At 36.8% G+C, this 17,209-nt stretch overlaps 3 protein-coding genes across 8 annotated transcripts; 2 read left to right on the top strand and 1 right to left on the bottom strand.

The window, feature by feature from the left end:
- On the top strand, window positions 1–2,092 carry LOC112187286 (protein FAM32A-like). Of its 4 annotated transcripts, none has more exons than XM_024326026.2 (3): window positions 1–156; window positions 600–768; window positions 1,612–2,092. In XM_024326026.2, exons 2-3 carry the CDS (start codon window positions 621–623, stop codon window positions 1,872–1,874), a joined length of 411 nt encoding a protein of 136 aa, XP_024181794.1. In that variant the 5' UTR covers window positions 1–156; window positions 600–620; the 3' UTR covers window positions 1,875–2,092. The 4 variants fall into 4 exon arrangements, with proteins under 4 accessions (XP_024181794.1, XP_024181795.1, XP_040370477.1 ...); XM_024326027.2 differs by having other exon boundaries at window positions 2–156; window positions 616–768; XM_040514543.1 differs by having other exon boundaries at window positions 92–189; window positions 616–768.
- A 456-nt stretch (window positions 2,093–2,548) lies between these two features.
- On the bottom strand, window positions 2,549–8,201 carry LOC112188147 (V-type proton ATPase catalytic subunit A). The gene is made up of 20 exons (XM_024327193.2): window positions 8,124–8,201; window positions 7,373–7,499; window positions 7,180–7,235; window positions 7,042–7,098; window positions 6,741–6,852; window positions 6,602–6,639; window positions 6,382–6,483; window positions 5,815–5,871; window positions 5,637–5,708; window positions 5,459–5,560; window positions 5,301–5,363; window positions 5,073–5,205; window positions 4,716–4,822; window positions 4,416–4,610; window positions 4,112–4,198; window positions 3,903–4,007; window positions 3,538–3,635; window positions 3,357–3,435; window positions 3,048–3,136; window positions 2,549–2,970 (listed from the first exon to the last, which is right to left on the bottom strand). Exons 1-20 carry the CDS (start codon window positions 8,199–8,201, stop codon window positions 2,856–2,858), a joined length of 1,872 nt encoding a protein of 623 aa, XP_024182961.1. The 3' UTR covers window positions 2,549–2,855.
- A 1,420-nt stretch (window positions 8,202–9,621) lies between these two features.
- LOC112183865 (probable plastid-lipid-associated protein 10, chloroplastic) lies at window positions 9,622–13,341 on the top strand. 3 transcript variants are annotated; one of them, XM_040513425.1, is made up of 9 exons: window positions 9,622–9,772; window positions 10,313–10,496; window positions 10,574–10,687; window positions 10,831–10,965; window positions 11,419–11,514; window positions 11,958–12,038; window positions 12,518–12,571; window positions 12,654–12,715; window positions 12,800–13,341. In XM_040513425.1, the coding sequence occupies exons 2-9, from the start codon at window positions 10,344–10,346 to the stop codon at window positions 12,912–12,914; spliced, it is 810 nt and encodes a 269-aa protein (XP_040369359.1). In that variant the 5' UTR covers window positions 9,622–9,772; window positions 10,313–10,343; the 3' UTR covers window positions 12,915–13,341. The 3 variants fall into 3 exon arrangements, with proteins under 3 accessions (XP_040369359.1, XP_024177948.1, XP_024177949.1); XM_024322180.2 differs by having other exon boundaries at window positions 12,485–12,571; XM_024322181.2 differs by having other exon boundaries at window positions 9,727–9,871; window positions 12,485–12,571.
- The last annotated feature ends 3,868 nt before the right edge of the window (window positions 13,342–17,209 follow it).

Below are 17,209 nucleotides of genomic sequence, written 5' to 3'. Positions count from 1 at the left end.
AGGGGGCTAGAATTGTAACTTTAAATTGGGTGGACTGGGAATCCCGGCTTTATATATAAGGCAGTCTTCCGGGTCGAACTAAACCCAAATCGGATCCGAGTCATCTCGATCATGGAATGTTAAAACTTGAAGGACGAAAATCTGTTTCGCTTTGAGGTATTTTTCTAGGGTTCTTGCTCTGAGTTTCTGGTAATTTTCCTGCTTTGCTAGCTGAGGATGGTGATTTCTTTTGGGGGGTTTTGTTATGTATATCTAGGATTTGAATGATTTCCTATGAAATTTGGTATCAATTCGAAGATTGGTTTATGATTGCTTAAGCTTTTTATTCAATTGGCTTCAGATAAATTGTAAAGTTGAAATCTTGCTGCAAACCCAATGACCTGGGAATAGGGTTTTTTGAGTTCAATGTAGGTTCATCAACAAACTGTTTGACATGAGATTACTAGCTACCTGCAAAATCATTATCAATTTACCTTCTTTGTCATAGATAGATTTCGGTTTTTCGGCCGGGGCATAGTTGCGCTGTGACTACCTGCATTTTTTTGAAAGGTCATCCTTTCTATTATCCGTTGATGATTTCGAGTGTGTGATTATTGCAGTGACTCTTATTGACAGGGAAAATGTCGTCATATGAGAATGTCGTTGGTGGGAAGCTCAAGCTTAAGGGAAAGGCTCTGGATGTGAAGGCTGCTGGGATTAAGAAGAAAAAGAAACATAAGAAACATCAAGATCAAATTTCTCTTGTCACAGAAAAGGAGCTCGCAGCTGGTAGGTTACCCTTTATGTTTTTGTTTGGTAGCAGTTTTTTAAGCTTAACTAAAACTGTCTTCTTTCCTCTTTAATGTGTTTCAGAGATTTTCTCTAGTACTTGAGAATTGCAAAGCTGCTTTTTCTTCTCAATTTTGTTAAAATTTACTGGTTGTGAGTGTAATATACTTCTGCAATCATCAGTACTCTCCATTGCTACAAAAATAGTTAATACTATGACCATTGATACTGATTTCTTTAGTTTGGTCATTAATTTAAACGAGGCAGTGTTTCTCATGATGGAAGAGTTAATCCAGTAACAAAAGTTGATGTGGTTTTGGGAAAACAATATTGCAATGACGTTTACTTTTGGTTCCTTTTTGTCATGCCATATGGTAATATTTGACAAAGTATACTCCATCAAAACCATTGAAAGGTAACTAAGCACGTGCAAGTGCGCCTGTATTCAAATTGTTTCTCATGTGGTACTACTTGGAAACAAGAGAACAGTTTTATAATCTTATATTCTAATAGACTACATATTTCATCAACTCTATATGCGTCTGCAAGAGAGACTTTTCTTGTGTGGTTTATCTTAGAAGTGAAGGTTTAGTTTTCACTTGGAGGTTAATATACTGCTGCAATCACCAGTAGCCTCCATTACTTCTGCAATACTTAAAACAACAATTTCTTTAATTTGCTCATAGTTATATGCAAGCAGTGTCTTTCATCATGCAAGAGCTAATCCAGTAACAAAATTCATTGCTATTTTTGTTTTTTTTTTTTCGCCTTCTGTTTTCTTTTCAAATAGCATTCCTTTTGTCTTGAGTTTTTTTTTTTCATTCGATATGGTGTTTGGTGTAGGGGGAAGTACAGAAGAGTTGACCAATCCTGATGAGGAAGATATGAATGATGACAACAAATCAAGAGAGGATGGGAAGGCTGCTAGTTATGACGAATATTTGACGCCTGCAGAGAGACGATATATAGAACAGAGAGAGCAAATTGATAATCACAGGTTGGCCAAGACTGCAAATAAATCACACCGTGACAGAATTCAAGACTTCAACCAGTATCTGGCCAACATGAGTGAGCATTATGACATTCCTAAAGTTGGTCCAGGCTAATTGGACAGAATCTTTGAATATGAACACCAAAGGATCACCTGTCACATTTGTCTTTTTGGAAGTTTGTTCATGTGGACATCAATTTGTGTTTTATTTTGTATTTTGTAGTTTTTGCTTGACTATATGTACATTGCCAAGGACCTGTATTCGCAACCTTGTTGTAGTACTTGTTTATGTATTAATTTAGAGAACTTCCGTCAGTTTTGAAGCCTCTTTCATATTGTCATCTTGTTGTAGATATAGTAGGACTGGTTTCCTGGTAGTCCCTTCATGGCATACACTAATTACCATGGACAACAAAGATGTATGGTGAATTCTCTTTCGGGTTTTAACTTCTAAAATTTGCACATCAAATCCAAGACATAAAATTTACACATATTCGAACCAAACCAATTGCTTCATCTCGTACAACTATTCTCAAATAGCGCAACTGCAAAGCAACCTTACAACTAGGGCATTTTCTTTACAACTTCTAATTTCACATACGGCTCATCCGACAAACTGATACCCAAAAATTAACTGATTTCCTAAACACCCACTTCGTTCCTACAGTAATTCTGTTTTGAAAGTTGGCTACATTTGTTGGAAACATCAAGTAAGTTCTGTGAAATTCCTTATTTTTCGGTTTTTCCCTTTGTTTGACTCTGTTAATTGTTCTGTCAAAGATGAAGATATAGAGGCAAATTGGAACCATCAAAAATGAAAAATCTCGAATGCCTTATTGCTTAAATACATAAGAAATGGAATCTAGTCTCTTATTCTGGGTAAAGCTCGAAGGGAAAGACAGGAATACAATAATGAAGATTATAACTACACATCCAAACTAGAACAACCGCCACATAAGCAAAGCAAAAATGGCGTCACAAAAACCTAACACTGCCTTTCTTCATGCACAACAAAAACCACAGTAACTCCAATTGTCATCACCAAGCAATTTATAACAGCAACTTGAACCATCTAATAAAAAGTCTCACAGTCCAATCATCGAGTTTCATCCTCAAGAGCACGGAAACCGTTCGTTAAGTCTTCATGAAGCTTTTTAAATTTTGCCACAAGCGCTTGTTCACCTTCAGCAGGATCCTCAAATTTTTGAGACCTGCATATCACCAGTAAGGGATTAAAGACATGCTTAACACAAAATATTAAAATATTCAGCATTATGATGTCACTTACACTAGGCGGTAAAAGAGATCTCCCATACGGTGCTTGATTAGACTGTAATTAATCTTTTGACCATCCATACCAGCTGCTCTCTCTACTGCCTGTAGACATTGAACCACACCAGATCAATACCAATAAGCTCCACTTATCTAATTAAACATCTAATAAAGTTGCACATTCTGGGATTGGTTCCCAGAAAGAAGACCCGGAAAGACAATAATAACTGTTTTACTTGCATTAAAATGTCTCAACCTACAAAGACACGAATTCTTCGAACATAATGGTGGTCATATAAGAAAGGAATTTAACAGAATAGTTCACCTGATTTGCCAAATTAAAGAAATGGATGATATTCCGCATCATCCAAACAGACTTGTAGAAGGGGCAGAATTTATCATATCTGTCCACCCATGCAACAGGAAAATGATCATTAAAGACTACCAGTCCCAACCAAAATGAAAAGTACACATGGATCAAAGAAAATATTAGATTAGGAACTTACGGAGTAAATGCATTCTGTGCGAGATAATCCTCCCTCAACAGCTTTGCAGTTTCTAAGGTGATCTTGTCTCCTTCAGCTAAAGCATCCTTTCCTACAAGCTGCAAGATTGCAAATATGCACAGCCTTTTAGTCATGGGCAGATAAACGAAACCATATTTAACTTTTAACTTCTCCTCCTTTATAAATCACACAAAGAGAAGAACTGTGGGCATCCTTCAGGCTAAATATCAGTCTGATAGGAAGAAGCCCAAATCTCACTTATCACCAAAAGGCACAAAATATGTTGTCGTGCAGTTAAGAGGAGCAAACTGAAAAATTTAATGGCTAAAAATGGAAATTTATCCTACAGTAAAAGAAAAACATACTTGGACAATTTCATTCAGATCATCTTCTCTTTGCAACACCTCACGTGCCTTTGTCCTGATGTTGATAAAGTCGGAATCAAATTTATCATAGAAAGACTCTAATGCCTACAAAGAGCACATAGAAACAAGTCAAACAGTCGACCAAACAAACACATGACTATCAGTGAGGCCAACAAGGGTGGTTCATAAACAGCAATATACAAACACACCGTTGAATACTTGGAGTACGAAATAAGCCAGTTCACAGAAGGGAAATGCTTCCTCTGAGCAAGTTTCTTGTCCAGACCCCAGAAAACCTGCAATGATGGATAAAAAGTCATTAATAAGGACAACATTAGGTTGACAAAAAAAATAAATTAAGGAAACTGAAGTTTCAGCTGAGAAATAGACCCTGCAGGTTGACCAAATCAAAAGTTTATTGTTGTTCATCTCAAGTCATCAATGTGCTGGCAGACACTTGCCGGCCATATTAGCTATACATTTCATGCATGAATATAAAAATGCAAAATATACCTGGACAATACTGAGGGTTGCAGATGTCACAGGATCTGAGAAATCTCCTCCAGGGGGTGAAACAGCACCAACAATAGTCACACTACCAGTACGCTCTGGTCCACCAAGACATTTTACTTTACCGGCACGTTCATAAAACGATGCTAAACGTGCTGCCAAATAAGCAGGATATCCACTATCTGCAGGCATTTCTGCCTGTATAAAATAGCAAGACAGATGTCACTAGAGAGAGCTGGAAAGGACTAATGCTAAAGCACATCAAGGATAGAAAAACTGCTTAAAAATAGGAGAGAGAATTACCAGCCGCCCAGAAATTTCACGCAATGCTTCTGCCCATCGAGATGTTGAATCTGCCATCATACTAACATTGTATCCCATATCTCTGAAGTATTCAGCAATAGTGATTCCTGCAAATTTCAGATGCATGTTGAAAATAATGCCCATAATAATAAATTGGCTCAAAATCATTGCAGAAGACCAGTAACATTAACAAGAGGGAATTAATCTTTAATAGGATTCAATCAAATGCAAGTATAAAACAAGCACATTTCTAGAGAAGGGCTCAACTCTTCTAACATAAAGCGTTTCCATCCAAATAGGACACCATCCTCTAACATAAAGTACTGAAACTTTAGTAAAGACAGCTTAAAGATTTACCAGTATAGATTGAAGCTTCACGAGCAGCCACAGGCATGTTAGAAGTGTTGGCGACCAGTGTTGTTCGCTTCATGACAGATTCTTCACGACCATCAGGTAAAGTCATTGTCAGTTGAGGAAAATCCATAAGAACCTGAATCATAGATTATTTTACTTGATTAAACCAAGGACAGTCAAAACCAACATAATCAAAATAGGCATCTAATTAATATGATAATGAAAGCATACCTCAGCCATTTCATTTCCTCGTTCTCCACAACCAACATAAACCACAGTGTCTGAGTTAGAATACTGCACAGGCAAAACATCATCCATTAAGCAGATAAGGAAACAACTTCCACCGTATAAATGACTACAGTAAGTCCATGATAAGTTACAATGTGTACCTTGGAAAGAGCTTGACTAATGACTGTTTTTCCACAACCAAATGCTCCAGGAATGGCACAAGTTCCACCAAGAACAGAGGGGAAAAGGGCATCAAGAACACGCTGACATAAGATAAAGTTGTCAGAAACAACTTATCCAAAAGATATAATATTCAAAAGAATAAACATTCAAATCTACCTGCCCAGTAAGCAAAGGGGTATCGGCAGCAAGCTTTGATGCGACAGGCCTTGGTGTACGTACAGGCCAACTCTGCAAACATGCAAACCAAAATAATGTAGGTTTGCAATCACGAACAAATGTAGCAAGGAAGAAGACTATGAAAGCACAAGCCAAAAGGCAAAAAAGGGTTTAAAACCTGAAGCATAGTAAATTGCTTTTTGACACCTTGAAACTCAAGCTCCAATACAGTATCCTGCAAATGCATATAAGAAAAGTCAACACACATTATTAAAATTATTAATAAAGATAATACTGTTCAAACACTTATAATATAAACTTTAGCTATTGCAGAAATATGAACAAGAAACAAAAACCTAAGTGAAGGAAGCCAAAGATAATATGCTGTTATATGACTGATAAAATTTTGTGTACATGTACTTGAGAGATTGAATGAGGATAATTCTGTTATGCCCCAGAGGAGCATGTATCAAGGATATAAATATGTCCAACAAGCAAACAATTGTAAATCAACTTTTATTTATGTTATATTTTAATGTAAAAGTGAGTTTCATTGTCTTATAGCTGTTGGACCATAATTTAAAATGCACCCAGTGAAAGACATGATAGACATAAAACCCTGTATGAAATTTACATATGCATACATGAATATGTATAAACGTACTCGAGAAATAGCATTACAGGTTGATGATGATGGTCCTAGAAAGGGAAATCAAAAGAGGAAATACAGAAGTCATAGTGAAACCTTCAATGAATATTGACCAGCTGGTGCAACGTATGTAACTTTTCCCATAGCATCAGGAGGAAGCGCCATATGGTGCTGCATCAGAGTATTTTCAAATACCGTCTGCAATGAAAGAAAAACCCATTAATGCAACTTGAAAAAAAAAAAAAAAAAACATACTTTAGTACAATTCACTACAGAAAGTAATTCATAAAACAATAGTTCATGTTACGAAACTTACAGCATACAAGTCTCCACCAGTTATATGATCACCTTCACCTGCCACCACCGTTTAAAGTAAATTTTAAAAACAAATAAACCATATAAACAATAATTCATAAATCATCTCAAAGCAGCTACAGAGATTTGCATTAAATTACCTATTTTTTTAGGTTGAAACTCCCAAAGTATATCCTTGTCAAGAGCTGGGACAGACACACCACGTGGGATATAGACATCACCAGATATTTTTGCAATAGTTTTCAAAGGTCTCTGGCACAATCAAAAACAAAGAATAATAGAGCAGCGGTAAGCATAAGACATTTCTCCACTGAATAAAGTTTTTCCAAAGTTGTTAAGTTTTCTTTTCACTAAAAGATAATTAATAGCACAAAAAGGATATATTATTTTCAAACAAAAACAATATGGAAAAAGTAGCTGCAAAGTACTGATAGAGCAAACCTGGATTCCGTCAAAAATATTTCCCAAAATTCCAGGTCCCAGCTCCACTGATAAAGGCTGAAAGATCAAGAGGAAAAACATTAGCTGATGGTAATAACAGCAAATTAAAAGTATAAGCGACCAGGATAGCAGACACACCTTGCGTGTACGTAGAACAGGGTCATTCACCATCAACCCAGCTGTCTCCTCATAAACTGGAATAAGCAAAGAAAATACAATATGATTAAACCAAAGACACATATAGTAGCGATTAAGTTCTTTTAGTGAAATGGGGTGAGCAAACACAAAAATATATAAAACTAGAAGAATAAGTTCTGGAGAAGCAATTAACCTTGGATTGTGGCAGAATCTCCTTCTAATCGAATAATTTCACCAATCAAATTATCATTTCCAACACGAACCAGCTCGTACATGGCAGCCCCACCCATGCCATCTGCAACGACGACTGGTCCTGAGACCTGTCAATATATTTACTACCTATTAGCCAATAGTAATACACACAACACCAAAAAAAAACCTTTTCAAGAATCAGGAAAATATTAAACATAACAAACAAAACCAATCTACCAGACTATACACGCATTAACAACAATATCCGATCACTTCACATTTACCACCAAAAATCTACGCAAATCAGATCAACAAATCCAGAAAAGATAATCATAGATGAGCCACGTGAAACGTGACTGAACAGTAGGATCACAAGAAGCACTCAAACTTTTGCTGCTCCAACGAACAAAGAGCACTCGATGAATAATGAACCACGTTTAAGTATTTTTGATAATAGATTTACGACTCCAATAATTCAAACCACTCAATTCCGATCAATCCATAAAGCAATTAGCACACTAATCACAACCAACACAAAAACGCCACTACTCGAATCGATTCTCATCCAACCGAACCGAAATCGCAATTTCCATTAACAGAGCACTGATCCAATAACACTCCAACATTCATCACCAACAGGTAACAGCACAGATAAACACGGATCAAAATCAATATCGAATTCAAACAACACCAAATTAAACCAAAACCGAATCCGATCCACTTGAATTGGAGTAAAGCAGTTGGTGACGTACCTTGCGGACGTATCCAAACTCGCTCTCCTTCTCGGAGTCCTCGAATGTGGTCAATCGGGAACCGTACACCGCCGGCATTTTGGGCGCGGATCGGAGCGAAGATTCGAGATCTGAGATTCGAAGCTCGGCCAAAACCCTAGGGTTCTTACCGAATTACAGAGAAGAAGAAGATTGACAGAGACGAATTCACAGAGCAAAACCGAGAGAGAGAGCTCTGAGAGGACACGGACTGGTTATGATTATTAGTATGGAGGGGATGGCATATTGGTATCTCGGAGTAGTACAATGATCCGGTGCGGGCGAGTGTATTTTTGGTAATTGATAGTGGTTCAGTCAGGACGCGCCACGTAATCCGGGTCTTTATTAATGGTGACGTAGTGAGATGGGGATCAGTAGAATGGCCAATGTCGTTTTGCCACGTGAACGACCTGGGATGCTTCCGCGAAGGGAGGTCTTTTCTGTAGCGTACTGGGACTCTCGCTGAGTGATGACCAGTCCTGAGCAACGCTTGGAAGTGTAATCTACTTTTGTTTTTTCACCCTTAATTTCTTGGCAAAAAAAAATTACAGATGAATTTTAACTCTTCTGTTTTACCCCCAATTTTTTCTACTTATAACAATTCACACCTCAAATTTGTTAGAATAGTAATGTCATGTTAGGTATTTACATAAAAAGTAAACTAATCGGTCAATTTAAACTCTCAGTTTTTTCTAGTTTTTATTTCACATGTGAAAAGAATTTTTTAACGTAAAAATGTTCATTTGTAACTTGAATTCACTCAAATATTCATACATATGCAACTATATGTACATTTATTAAAAAATCATCTGAAAAAGATGAAATGAGAATTATAATGCATTATGAATGAAATTTCCCTTCTGATCAAAGGTCAGTAAAAAATTTGAACAGAATTCGATAGATTACGTATACAATTGAAAATTTTCACTTTAAAGATATTTCAATGTCTTAATAATTTTATAATAAGCGTTGATGATGAATGTGAGTAATAGTTAGATCTTTGTCCCAGTCCTGATGAAACACACAACCTGTGTGGTGCTGGCACATGCTAGGTGTTTCCTTTTTTGTCCTCACTGTCTTTATCATCATTTATTTTTCTTCACATATAAACAGCTAAACTCAATAGAATAAAGCCACGAGGATAATATTTTTAATTGTACCTGATTGGATGAACAGTTACACCTAAGGGCTGACGAGCTGTAAATCCAAACTTGTCCTTTCTCTAAGCATGTAATTCAGTAACTTTGTCTTTAACTGCAAGGAGCATTTTTTACAGTAAAAGGTCTGATCAATTTGACACTGACAGGTATTTACTAGTTTTTCAGGCCCAAAAATGGAATATCTCTATGACATGACATGACCACAGGTCCATAATTAGGGCTATTTGGGTTGTTGGGCTGAACAACACAGGTCCTTCATGCCCATGCTCTTGTAGTCAAAAGCTAAAATCTTTGAGATATTATTTGGATTTTATTTTTATTTTTATTTTTTCATCACAGTTAAAAATGTGGAACCCAGTTCTCTAACTACCACTGCATAGTGTTCTGAGCAACTACCACTTCCCTAGTGTTCATAAAAAGTTTCAGTCTTGGCAAAGAAAGTGAAGCAGAAAGTCAAAGCACTCTTACCAGGTAAAATGATAACTTGAAATCAAAAGCTTTGCTGGAATTCTAATGGGTATACTTAAGTACAATGGATTTTCCTATTGCGCAATTCAGTCTCAAATCCTGGTAGTTACCCCTATTGCAAATCATTCATTTTGAGCCTTTGCTCTTTTTATTTCATCATTAGTGTTTATTACAATATTGAATTCATGCCTGTTATTGGGTAAAGTTCTTAATTTCTGCTGCAAAGTGAGTAGTTTATATATTGGATTGTTAAACTATTGTTACTCATTTGATGATATTGATATCTATTTCGCTTTGCGAGCTTAATAATGCTCCTGTTGTGCTCGGAGGGTTTGAATTTAACAAACTTGAAGAAAATTATCTGCAAGTTTGCTGATTTAGTAAAGTATAGAAATGGGCAATTAATAACGCCGCTTTCCTTTTCAGGATAACAGTTTAGTCCCTTTTGTGATAAGCTTTACACTGTTATTGAGCAAAGCAATTGCCATGGAGGTTTTTATGGAAACTCATTATTCTCCTCTATGCAATGGACTTTACTTGCAGGTCATAATCTAAATTTGTACATATCTCTCTTATGGACCTGGCTTTGGCGTCTCCGTTGTTCCCTTCAAATGTAACAAGAGGTGTCGATAAGATTAAGCCTTTTAGCTCAATGTTTGCCACCCGAAAGGTGCCTGCTCGAAAATTGTTTCCTTGTTTGGCAGCAGTTGCTACCCAAACACCCCAGGTTATCATTCTCCTCTTTCTTGCCAATGTGTTTTGTCTCGACTTTTCTACAATAAAATGATGGTGTTTGGGTTCCAGACAGTGGAGTTTGATGTAGAGAGCAAGAAATATGAGCTGTTGAGAGCTGTCCAAGACACAAAAAGGGGCCTTGTTACAACCGACGATCAACGCTCTTCTATAGAGGAGGCTCTGGTATAACCTCTTTTCCGTTGAATAACCTTGTGCATGAAATTGCTTTAACGTACATTAGGACTGTGTTAGGTTGATAGGAAAAAGTGGTCCTAGTTCATACAGAGTGAGATTGTTTTATAATAACTTGTGTAAAAGGCTGGCAGGTGACTGTGGAGGGATATAACAAGGGTGCACCTTTAGACTTGGTGAAGTTGGATGGGACATGGCGGTTGCAATATACTTCTGCCCCTGATGTCCTCATTCTTCTGGAAGCAGCTGAAAGGATATCTTTCTTTCAGGTATAAACAATGAATGCCATACTTCGGACTGCATTACTGTCTTCCACAATAAGCTGCCAAGCACATCTCATCTTTCTTAAACGAAATACAAAAAGCTAGTTTTTTCTGCTCAAACCACTGAACCTCTCTTGTTATTATTTTCCCTGCTTGGGCGTGGTGCTTCAATTACCTAATTCATCCTGCCGAATTCCTCCTCTGTTCGCAATGAAGGTAATTGATGTTAAGCCTTTTCTGCTTTAACAGGCTTGTTGATTAAATTCACCTCTCTGCCTTGCTATTTTGTTCATTTTCACAAACTTAATATCTTTTCTGTTTTAACTCTGATTTCATATTTGCTGGTAAAATGTCAACTTCTAGATTTTCTGTCATATGTTTATTTTCCCTCTTAATAGTTACTTATTACTTCGCTGTCCTCCAAGTCTATTCACTAATTTTGCATGAATGTCAAAATAGGTGGGGCAGATATTTCAAAAATTTGAATGCAAAGACCAATCCAACGGCGGTATAATCCGTAATGTTGTCAAATGGAGTGTTCCACCATTGTTAGAGGTAAATTTTCCACTGCTACACTTGAAGGTTATATAGAACAACAAAAGTACACGCTCTTTGGATTTTGAAGTTAATGAGTTAGAATTTTTGGCTTCTTTGGTGTTTGTGGGTGATATAGTTTATTAAGTAAGGTGGTTTCCTTGTTATTCAGTTTCATATATATATATATATATATATATATATATATATTCTGATTGGCTTGTATACTGTATTGCTTGAGTTAATGTTATTATAGGTAATAGCTGTACATGAGGATTTCAATGCAAATCGGGTCTGAGTTGTTTGTGATTCAAAACATTAGTACTAATATCAGCTAAAGAAACTGAAGATAAGATCAGACTTTGATTTCAATGTGCTTTGAAATTAGACTGCTCGTATGGAAGATCTGAGTTCTTAGTTTTTGTAAATATGTGTTGATATCATGCGGTCTATGCATCCTGCAGGAAGAAGACGGTGCTACTCTTCTAGTTTCTGCCAAGTTTTCTGTTGTTTCCGTGCGTAACATCTATCTTCAGTTTGAAGAGGTCAGTTTTCCTTCATTTCTTAAAACATATGGAAGGAGCGCTGTCATTGTTCCTCTTATATTGGTTGCACTGCCAAAGAAACACTCTTAAAGGAATTCAACTGCAACATATCAAACTGACAATGTTTATACTAATGTTGTTAATTCGCAAGTACAACCCATGCCCAGAAAAGATAGTGGCTTGATTAGAAACCTACTTTTGTGCTGTCATTTATATGCAATATTTTGGTTCGAGGCCTATAATTATCACTGGACCTAGAAAGGAATTACTCGTTATCAGTTGAGCCAGGGAGTGGGGGTGGGCTTATGATGGTCTTCTCAACTATATGTATTTTCAATATTAGCTATATCATTGGACTTGAAAACCAGTTGTTCAATAACTACATGGTAAATTTCTTGACGTATTCATTTTAATATTCATCTGAAGCCTGCATATTTGTTTGGCAGATTAGTGTTCAAAATATAAAAATTGGTGAACAGCTGCAGGCTCTTATAGCTCCAGCATTACTGCCGAGGTCATTTTTGAGTTTACAGGTAAAGTACCTTCTCACTTTAGTGTTACTCTATTGTACGTAAAGATAATTAACAATGGATTGGTATGAATGCTTGTGTGCAGATCTTACAGTTCCTCCGCACTTTCAAAGCCCAAATTCCTGTTAGTGATCCAGGAACAGGAAGGTACATAGTTTTGGTACTATATTTATCATATCAAATAGGCTTCCTAGATATACATGTTATGATAAAACTTGGTTTAATCTGTAGGCAATCCGTAGGAGGACTCTATTACCTTTCTTACTTGGATGCTAATATGCTTTTGGGGCGTGCGGTTGGTGGCGGAGGAGTTTTTGTTTTCACTAAAGCTCAACCCCTGGAGTAAGCACACTACCCTCTACTTCCATGTGGAAGAAAGCTGGCCGGGAAAGACATGGATGGCATGCATGGAACTCTTCAGGTGAAGTAAAACTTATGTGCCACGAGTACCTACAGCTTATGCCTTTCTCATCGCATGCCTAGTGATAAGAGAGTGAGACAGCATTTGGACTATCTGAAGATAGATCAACAAATATGAATTATATACCAGCGAAAGTTCTGAACCCCTTCTGCCGCTCTGTTATACATCCCCTGATTGGTTCTATAGCATATCTCATGCCATTTGAGTGAAACCTTAATTGATACATTGTAGATTATGTGTGGTCGTTTGGTTCAGGATATTGACTCGATTACGTACCTTCCATGTATAGACTGATTGTATGCATACAGATGAGTGATTGCAATGATAGTACATGAATTCAAACTGGAATAAATTACCTACTTATACATGGATTCTATTTTCTAGCTCGTAGTCCTCTCCATAAATACCTCTAAGGTGGAGAGCAATGAAATAATCATAAAAAGATCTAGAGATTTTTCTTTTTCTTGGAATAAGTTTCGACATCCAGCACAAAGCCTTGCCCAAAAATATTTCGACATGGCTGAAGAGGAGTCTCAGTCCCTCGTAGAGATGACACAACGGTCTCATGTCACCAACTCATCAACGTCAACCTATCCACCATCACCATCAACCTCCCAAACATCATCATCATCTCACGTCCAAGATATATGTTCTTCTTCTTCTTCTCTTTTTTTTTATTTATTTTTTTTATAGAATCATTTATTTATTTTTCTTCACGGCTAAGTACTTTTTTCTCAGTTATTGTGCTACTATAATTCTTTAACGCCAATCAACCTGGCGGAATTCAAACCCGTGAAAATTCCACACCTAAAACCTCTAATCAACTCAACCACCAGTGGTGGTTAATTTTTTTCACCTTTGATCTCGTTTCTTAGCTTTCTGGCTGCCTGGCCCAATACACCACCTATACTTAAATTTGGCTTCTTTTAGAGTTTTATACACCACCTATACTCATAAGATGCAAATAAGAAAACCAAAATCTGAAAATTACACTACAATAGGCTGCATCACCGAACTCTTTAACTAAAATTTGGTTTGTTTAAAGTTTTATACACCACCTATACTCACAAGCTGCAAATGAGCAAAGCAAAATAGCACTACATTAGGCTGCACCACCGATCTCTTCATACATAATATTGGCCCTTATATAGCCGTCTACTCAAAACACACAAAAGTGACAAAACTAAGAAAATGTACTGAGAATTCTAAAAGCATAAAAATTGATGGCCACTGATACATTAAAAGACTTATAATTAATAAAACATAAAATGGATTTGGGAGTCGCAGTTATTACATAACAATTGTCGCCATGCTTAAACCTGGCACAAAACTAATACATTAGAGTTGTGGAAGGCACTAGCAAATGACACAATTAGGGGACCTGAAGATGGATTTGGTGAGTTGCCTTTGGTATATTATAGTCCCCATGGAGCACTATTACGGGGTCGAAATGCATCCTTATCCTCACTCTGAGGAAATCCCATCCCCATCGAAGTATTCATCTTTCTCAAAGACGACGTCCTTGGGTCTAGGACAATCTTCACAGTCCTCCCACTCCCAGTGACCAATACAGAAACAATAAGCACACCTCTTCAGCTTAGCATATCCTCCCACAGACTTCCCCCTCTTAACACAGCACACCTTTCCAATATGGTGACAACCCCGGCACATTGTCTCAAAGCAACGGCCAATTTTAGCGCCATCAGGAATATATTTTAGGAATGGGCAGGTTACATTAAGGTGATCATACTCGCCACAACAGGCACAACCCGCTAATTTCCTTCTACATGACACTACAAAATTGAAAAAAAATAATAATAATAAGTAAAATAATGATGACAATAATAATACCACTTTCAAATTTGGCATTCTTTACCAAGGATCATGTGTGCATTCTTTACCCATTATCTTTCTCAAGGCTATGCAATAAGCAGTGCATTACAATTTGCAAGCAACAACTGAAGGATCATTCAGTTCATTTTAAACATATTTTAAACCCGGGTATGAGGGTTCCACACCTAGAGGCTCTTACCAACTCAACCACCTGTGGTGGCTACACAACCTTAAAAAATAAATAAGCCTCATCCAATTTTCACAAAAAATGAAAATGAATCTGCAAAAATGACAATATATAGCGGACATGGGTAAAAATGAAACTTAAAAGAGCATCCAAGTTAAATGTCTAGTTAAACAGACCAACAAATAATCATTGAGAATCAACAGATTGTAGTCCCATCTAAACACTCATATTTCGATCATGACAAGTTGTTTTGGTGTGAACATTTTCTATTTTTTAGTATTTCCCCAAAATTATTTCCATGTCAATACTATATTTCCCCAAACTTAAAAGAGCATCCAAGTTGTTTTGATTTGATTCCCATGGTTCGTTCTAATACTACTAGTAGTTGTTCATCATTTCGGTGTTTCATGTATTGGATATTTAAGCTCAGACTTCAATTTTGTGTTGTTCTTAACTCTTTCAATGCTATTATATTCTGGTATTTATATATGTTATTTTTGGATTAAGTTTATTTTTTTGCGTTATGTAGTTTGCGAATTATTGATTCATGTTGCGTGGATTGCAATGTTGGTTGTTTTGATGTTAAAATGTCGAACGTTTATTAGTAGGTGAGGATTACAAAATAATATATTTTATTAATGAATTTGAGGATTACAATCTCTGTAGATACTCTTTCACAAGAATCTCCTATGATTCGATCTCTGACGTTGATTTGATCAAGGGTGGCGAGCACTTGATCTTGAATCAAATGGTTGCAGTGTGAACTCCTTGCAATGTTGACGATTTGAGGAAGAAGATTGGCCAAGGGCTGTAGAAGCTTGATCTTGATCGGATTTAGGCCACTAGTTGTGTCACGTGGTGAGCGTTCTTCGGTTTTGGTAGGGGACGAACCGGCATGTGTGTTTGATGCTTGTTGATTCTCCACGAGCTTGATGAAGAACTTGTTGAGGATTTACTTTGTTGAAGACGACGGATGATCAAGGGCTATAGAGGCTTGATCTTGATCAGACTTGAACCACGAGAAGTGTCACGTGGCGAGTATGGCTTTGATGGCAGATGGATCGGCACGTTTGTTTGGTGCTTGTTGATTTTCCGCGAGTTTGACAACTTCTGAGCTTGCAGATGATTTCTCTTGTTCGTCTGAAGTTGGTGAGGTGAAGAGACCAGCTATTTGGCAGCTTGATGGTTCTTCACGAGCTTGGGAGATTTCTGAGCTTTGGAGAGGTTTCTTCCGTCTGCTTGCATGCCTCTGTCTGCCGTCCGTGATCGTCTTCGTCCTCTCCTCCATGTCTTGATTTGAGAGGGGGTATTTATAGTGTTGTCGCCTCTCTCAACTTGGAAGACATTGATGACACGACATTAATCACATTCCTTAATTGTGTAATTAAATCAATTAGTTTTAATTGATTGATTTAATTATTTTTTTTATTTAAGGAATATGTCAATCAATTTCGATTTGATTTAATGCCCGATTTCAATCAGAATTAAACAATTTAATCTGATTGATATTTGAATTTAATACTTGATTTCAATCAAAATTAAACAATTTAATTTAATCGATATTTGTATTTAATACTTGATTTCAATCAGAATCAAACAATTTAATACGATTGATCCACTTTAAGGCCTCGTTTGGTTCGCGGAAAGTAAGCATCAGGAAAGAAAAGTTGTTCCTTTCCTGTGTTTGGGATGCAAAAGGAAAGGAAATACTTTCCTGAAGCAAAGGAAAATAGGGGGGAAATGGTTCCTTCCATACTCCAAATGAATCACTTTCCTCCCTTCTTTCCTTGCATTTATTACTCACAACATATTATTTTATTTCATTAATTACATACTTTTTAACAACTTTCCGGATAACTTTCCTTACATTACCAAACATCAGAATGGAAAGTTCTTCGGAAAGTTCATTTCCCTTCCCATGGGAAAGACAAAGGAACTACTTTCCTTTCCGTGAACCAAACGAGGCCTAAATGCTTAACTTGAGCAACAATCAATTAGCGATAAATCGACGCTTCCACAATTGATGCTTCTGCGTCATTCAATCGATGGATCACTTGTGTTTTGACATGTGTCATCCTCGAAGCTCACATAATTTTGGTGATGTACGGGCCACGTGTATCTTTTGTAGGACTCATGTGTCAAATAAGCTTGTTTAGTCAAAATTTCAAAGATTGACCGATTTATTTAATGAATTTTATTT

This window comes from Rosa chinensis, chromosome 2 (assembly GCF_002994745.2).
Source record: "Rosa chinensis cultivar Old Blush chromosome 2, RchiOBHm-V2, whole genome shotgun sequence".
NCBI classification, from domain to species: Eukaryota; Viridiplantae; Streptophyta; class Magnoliopsida; order Rosales; family Rosaceae; genus Rosa; species Rosa chinensis.
Note: the sequence above shows the minus strand (reverse complement) of the source record. Positions and strands in the feature narration are given on the sequence as shown.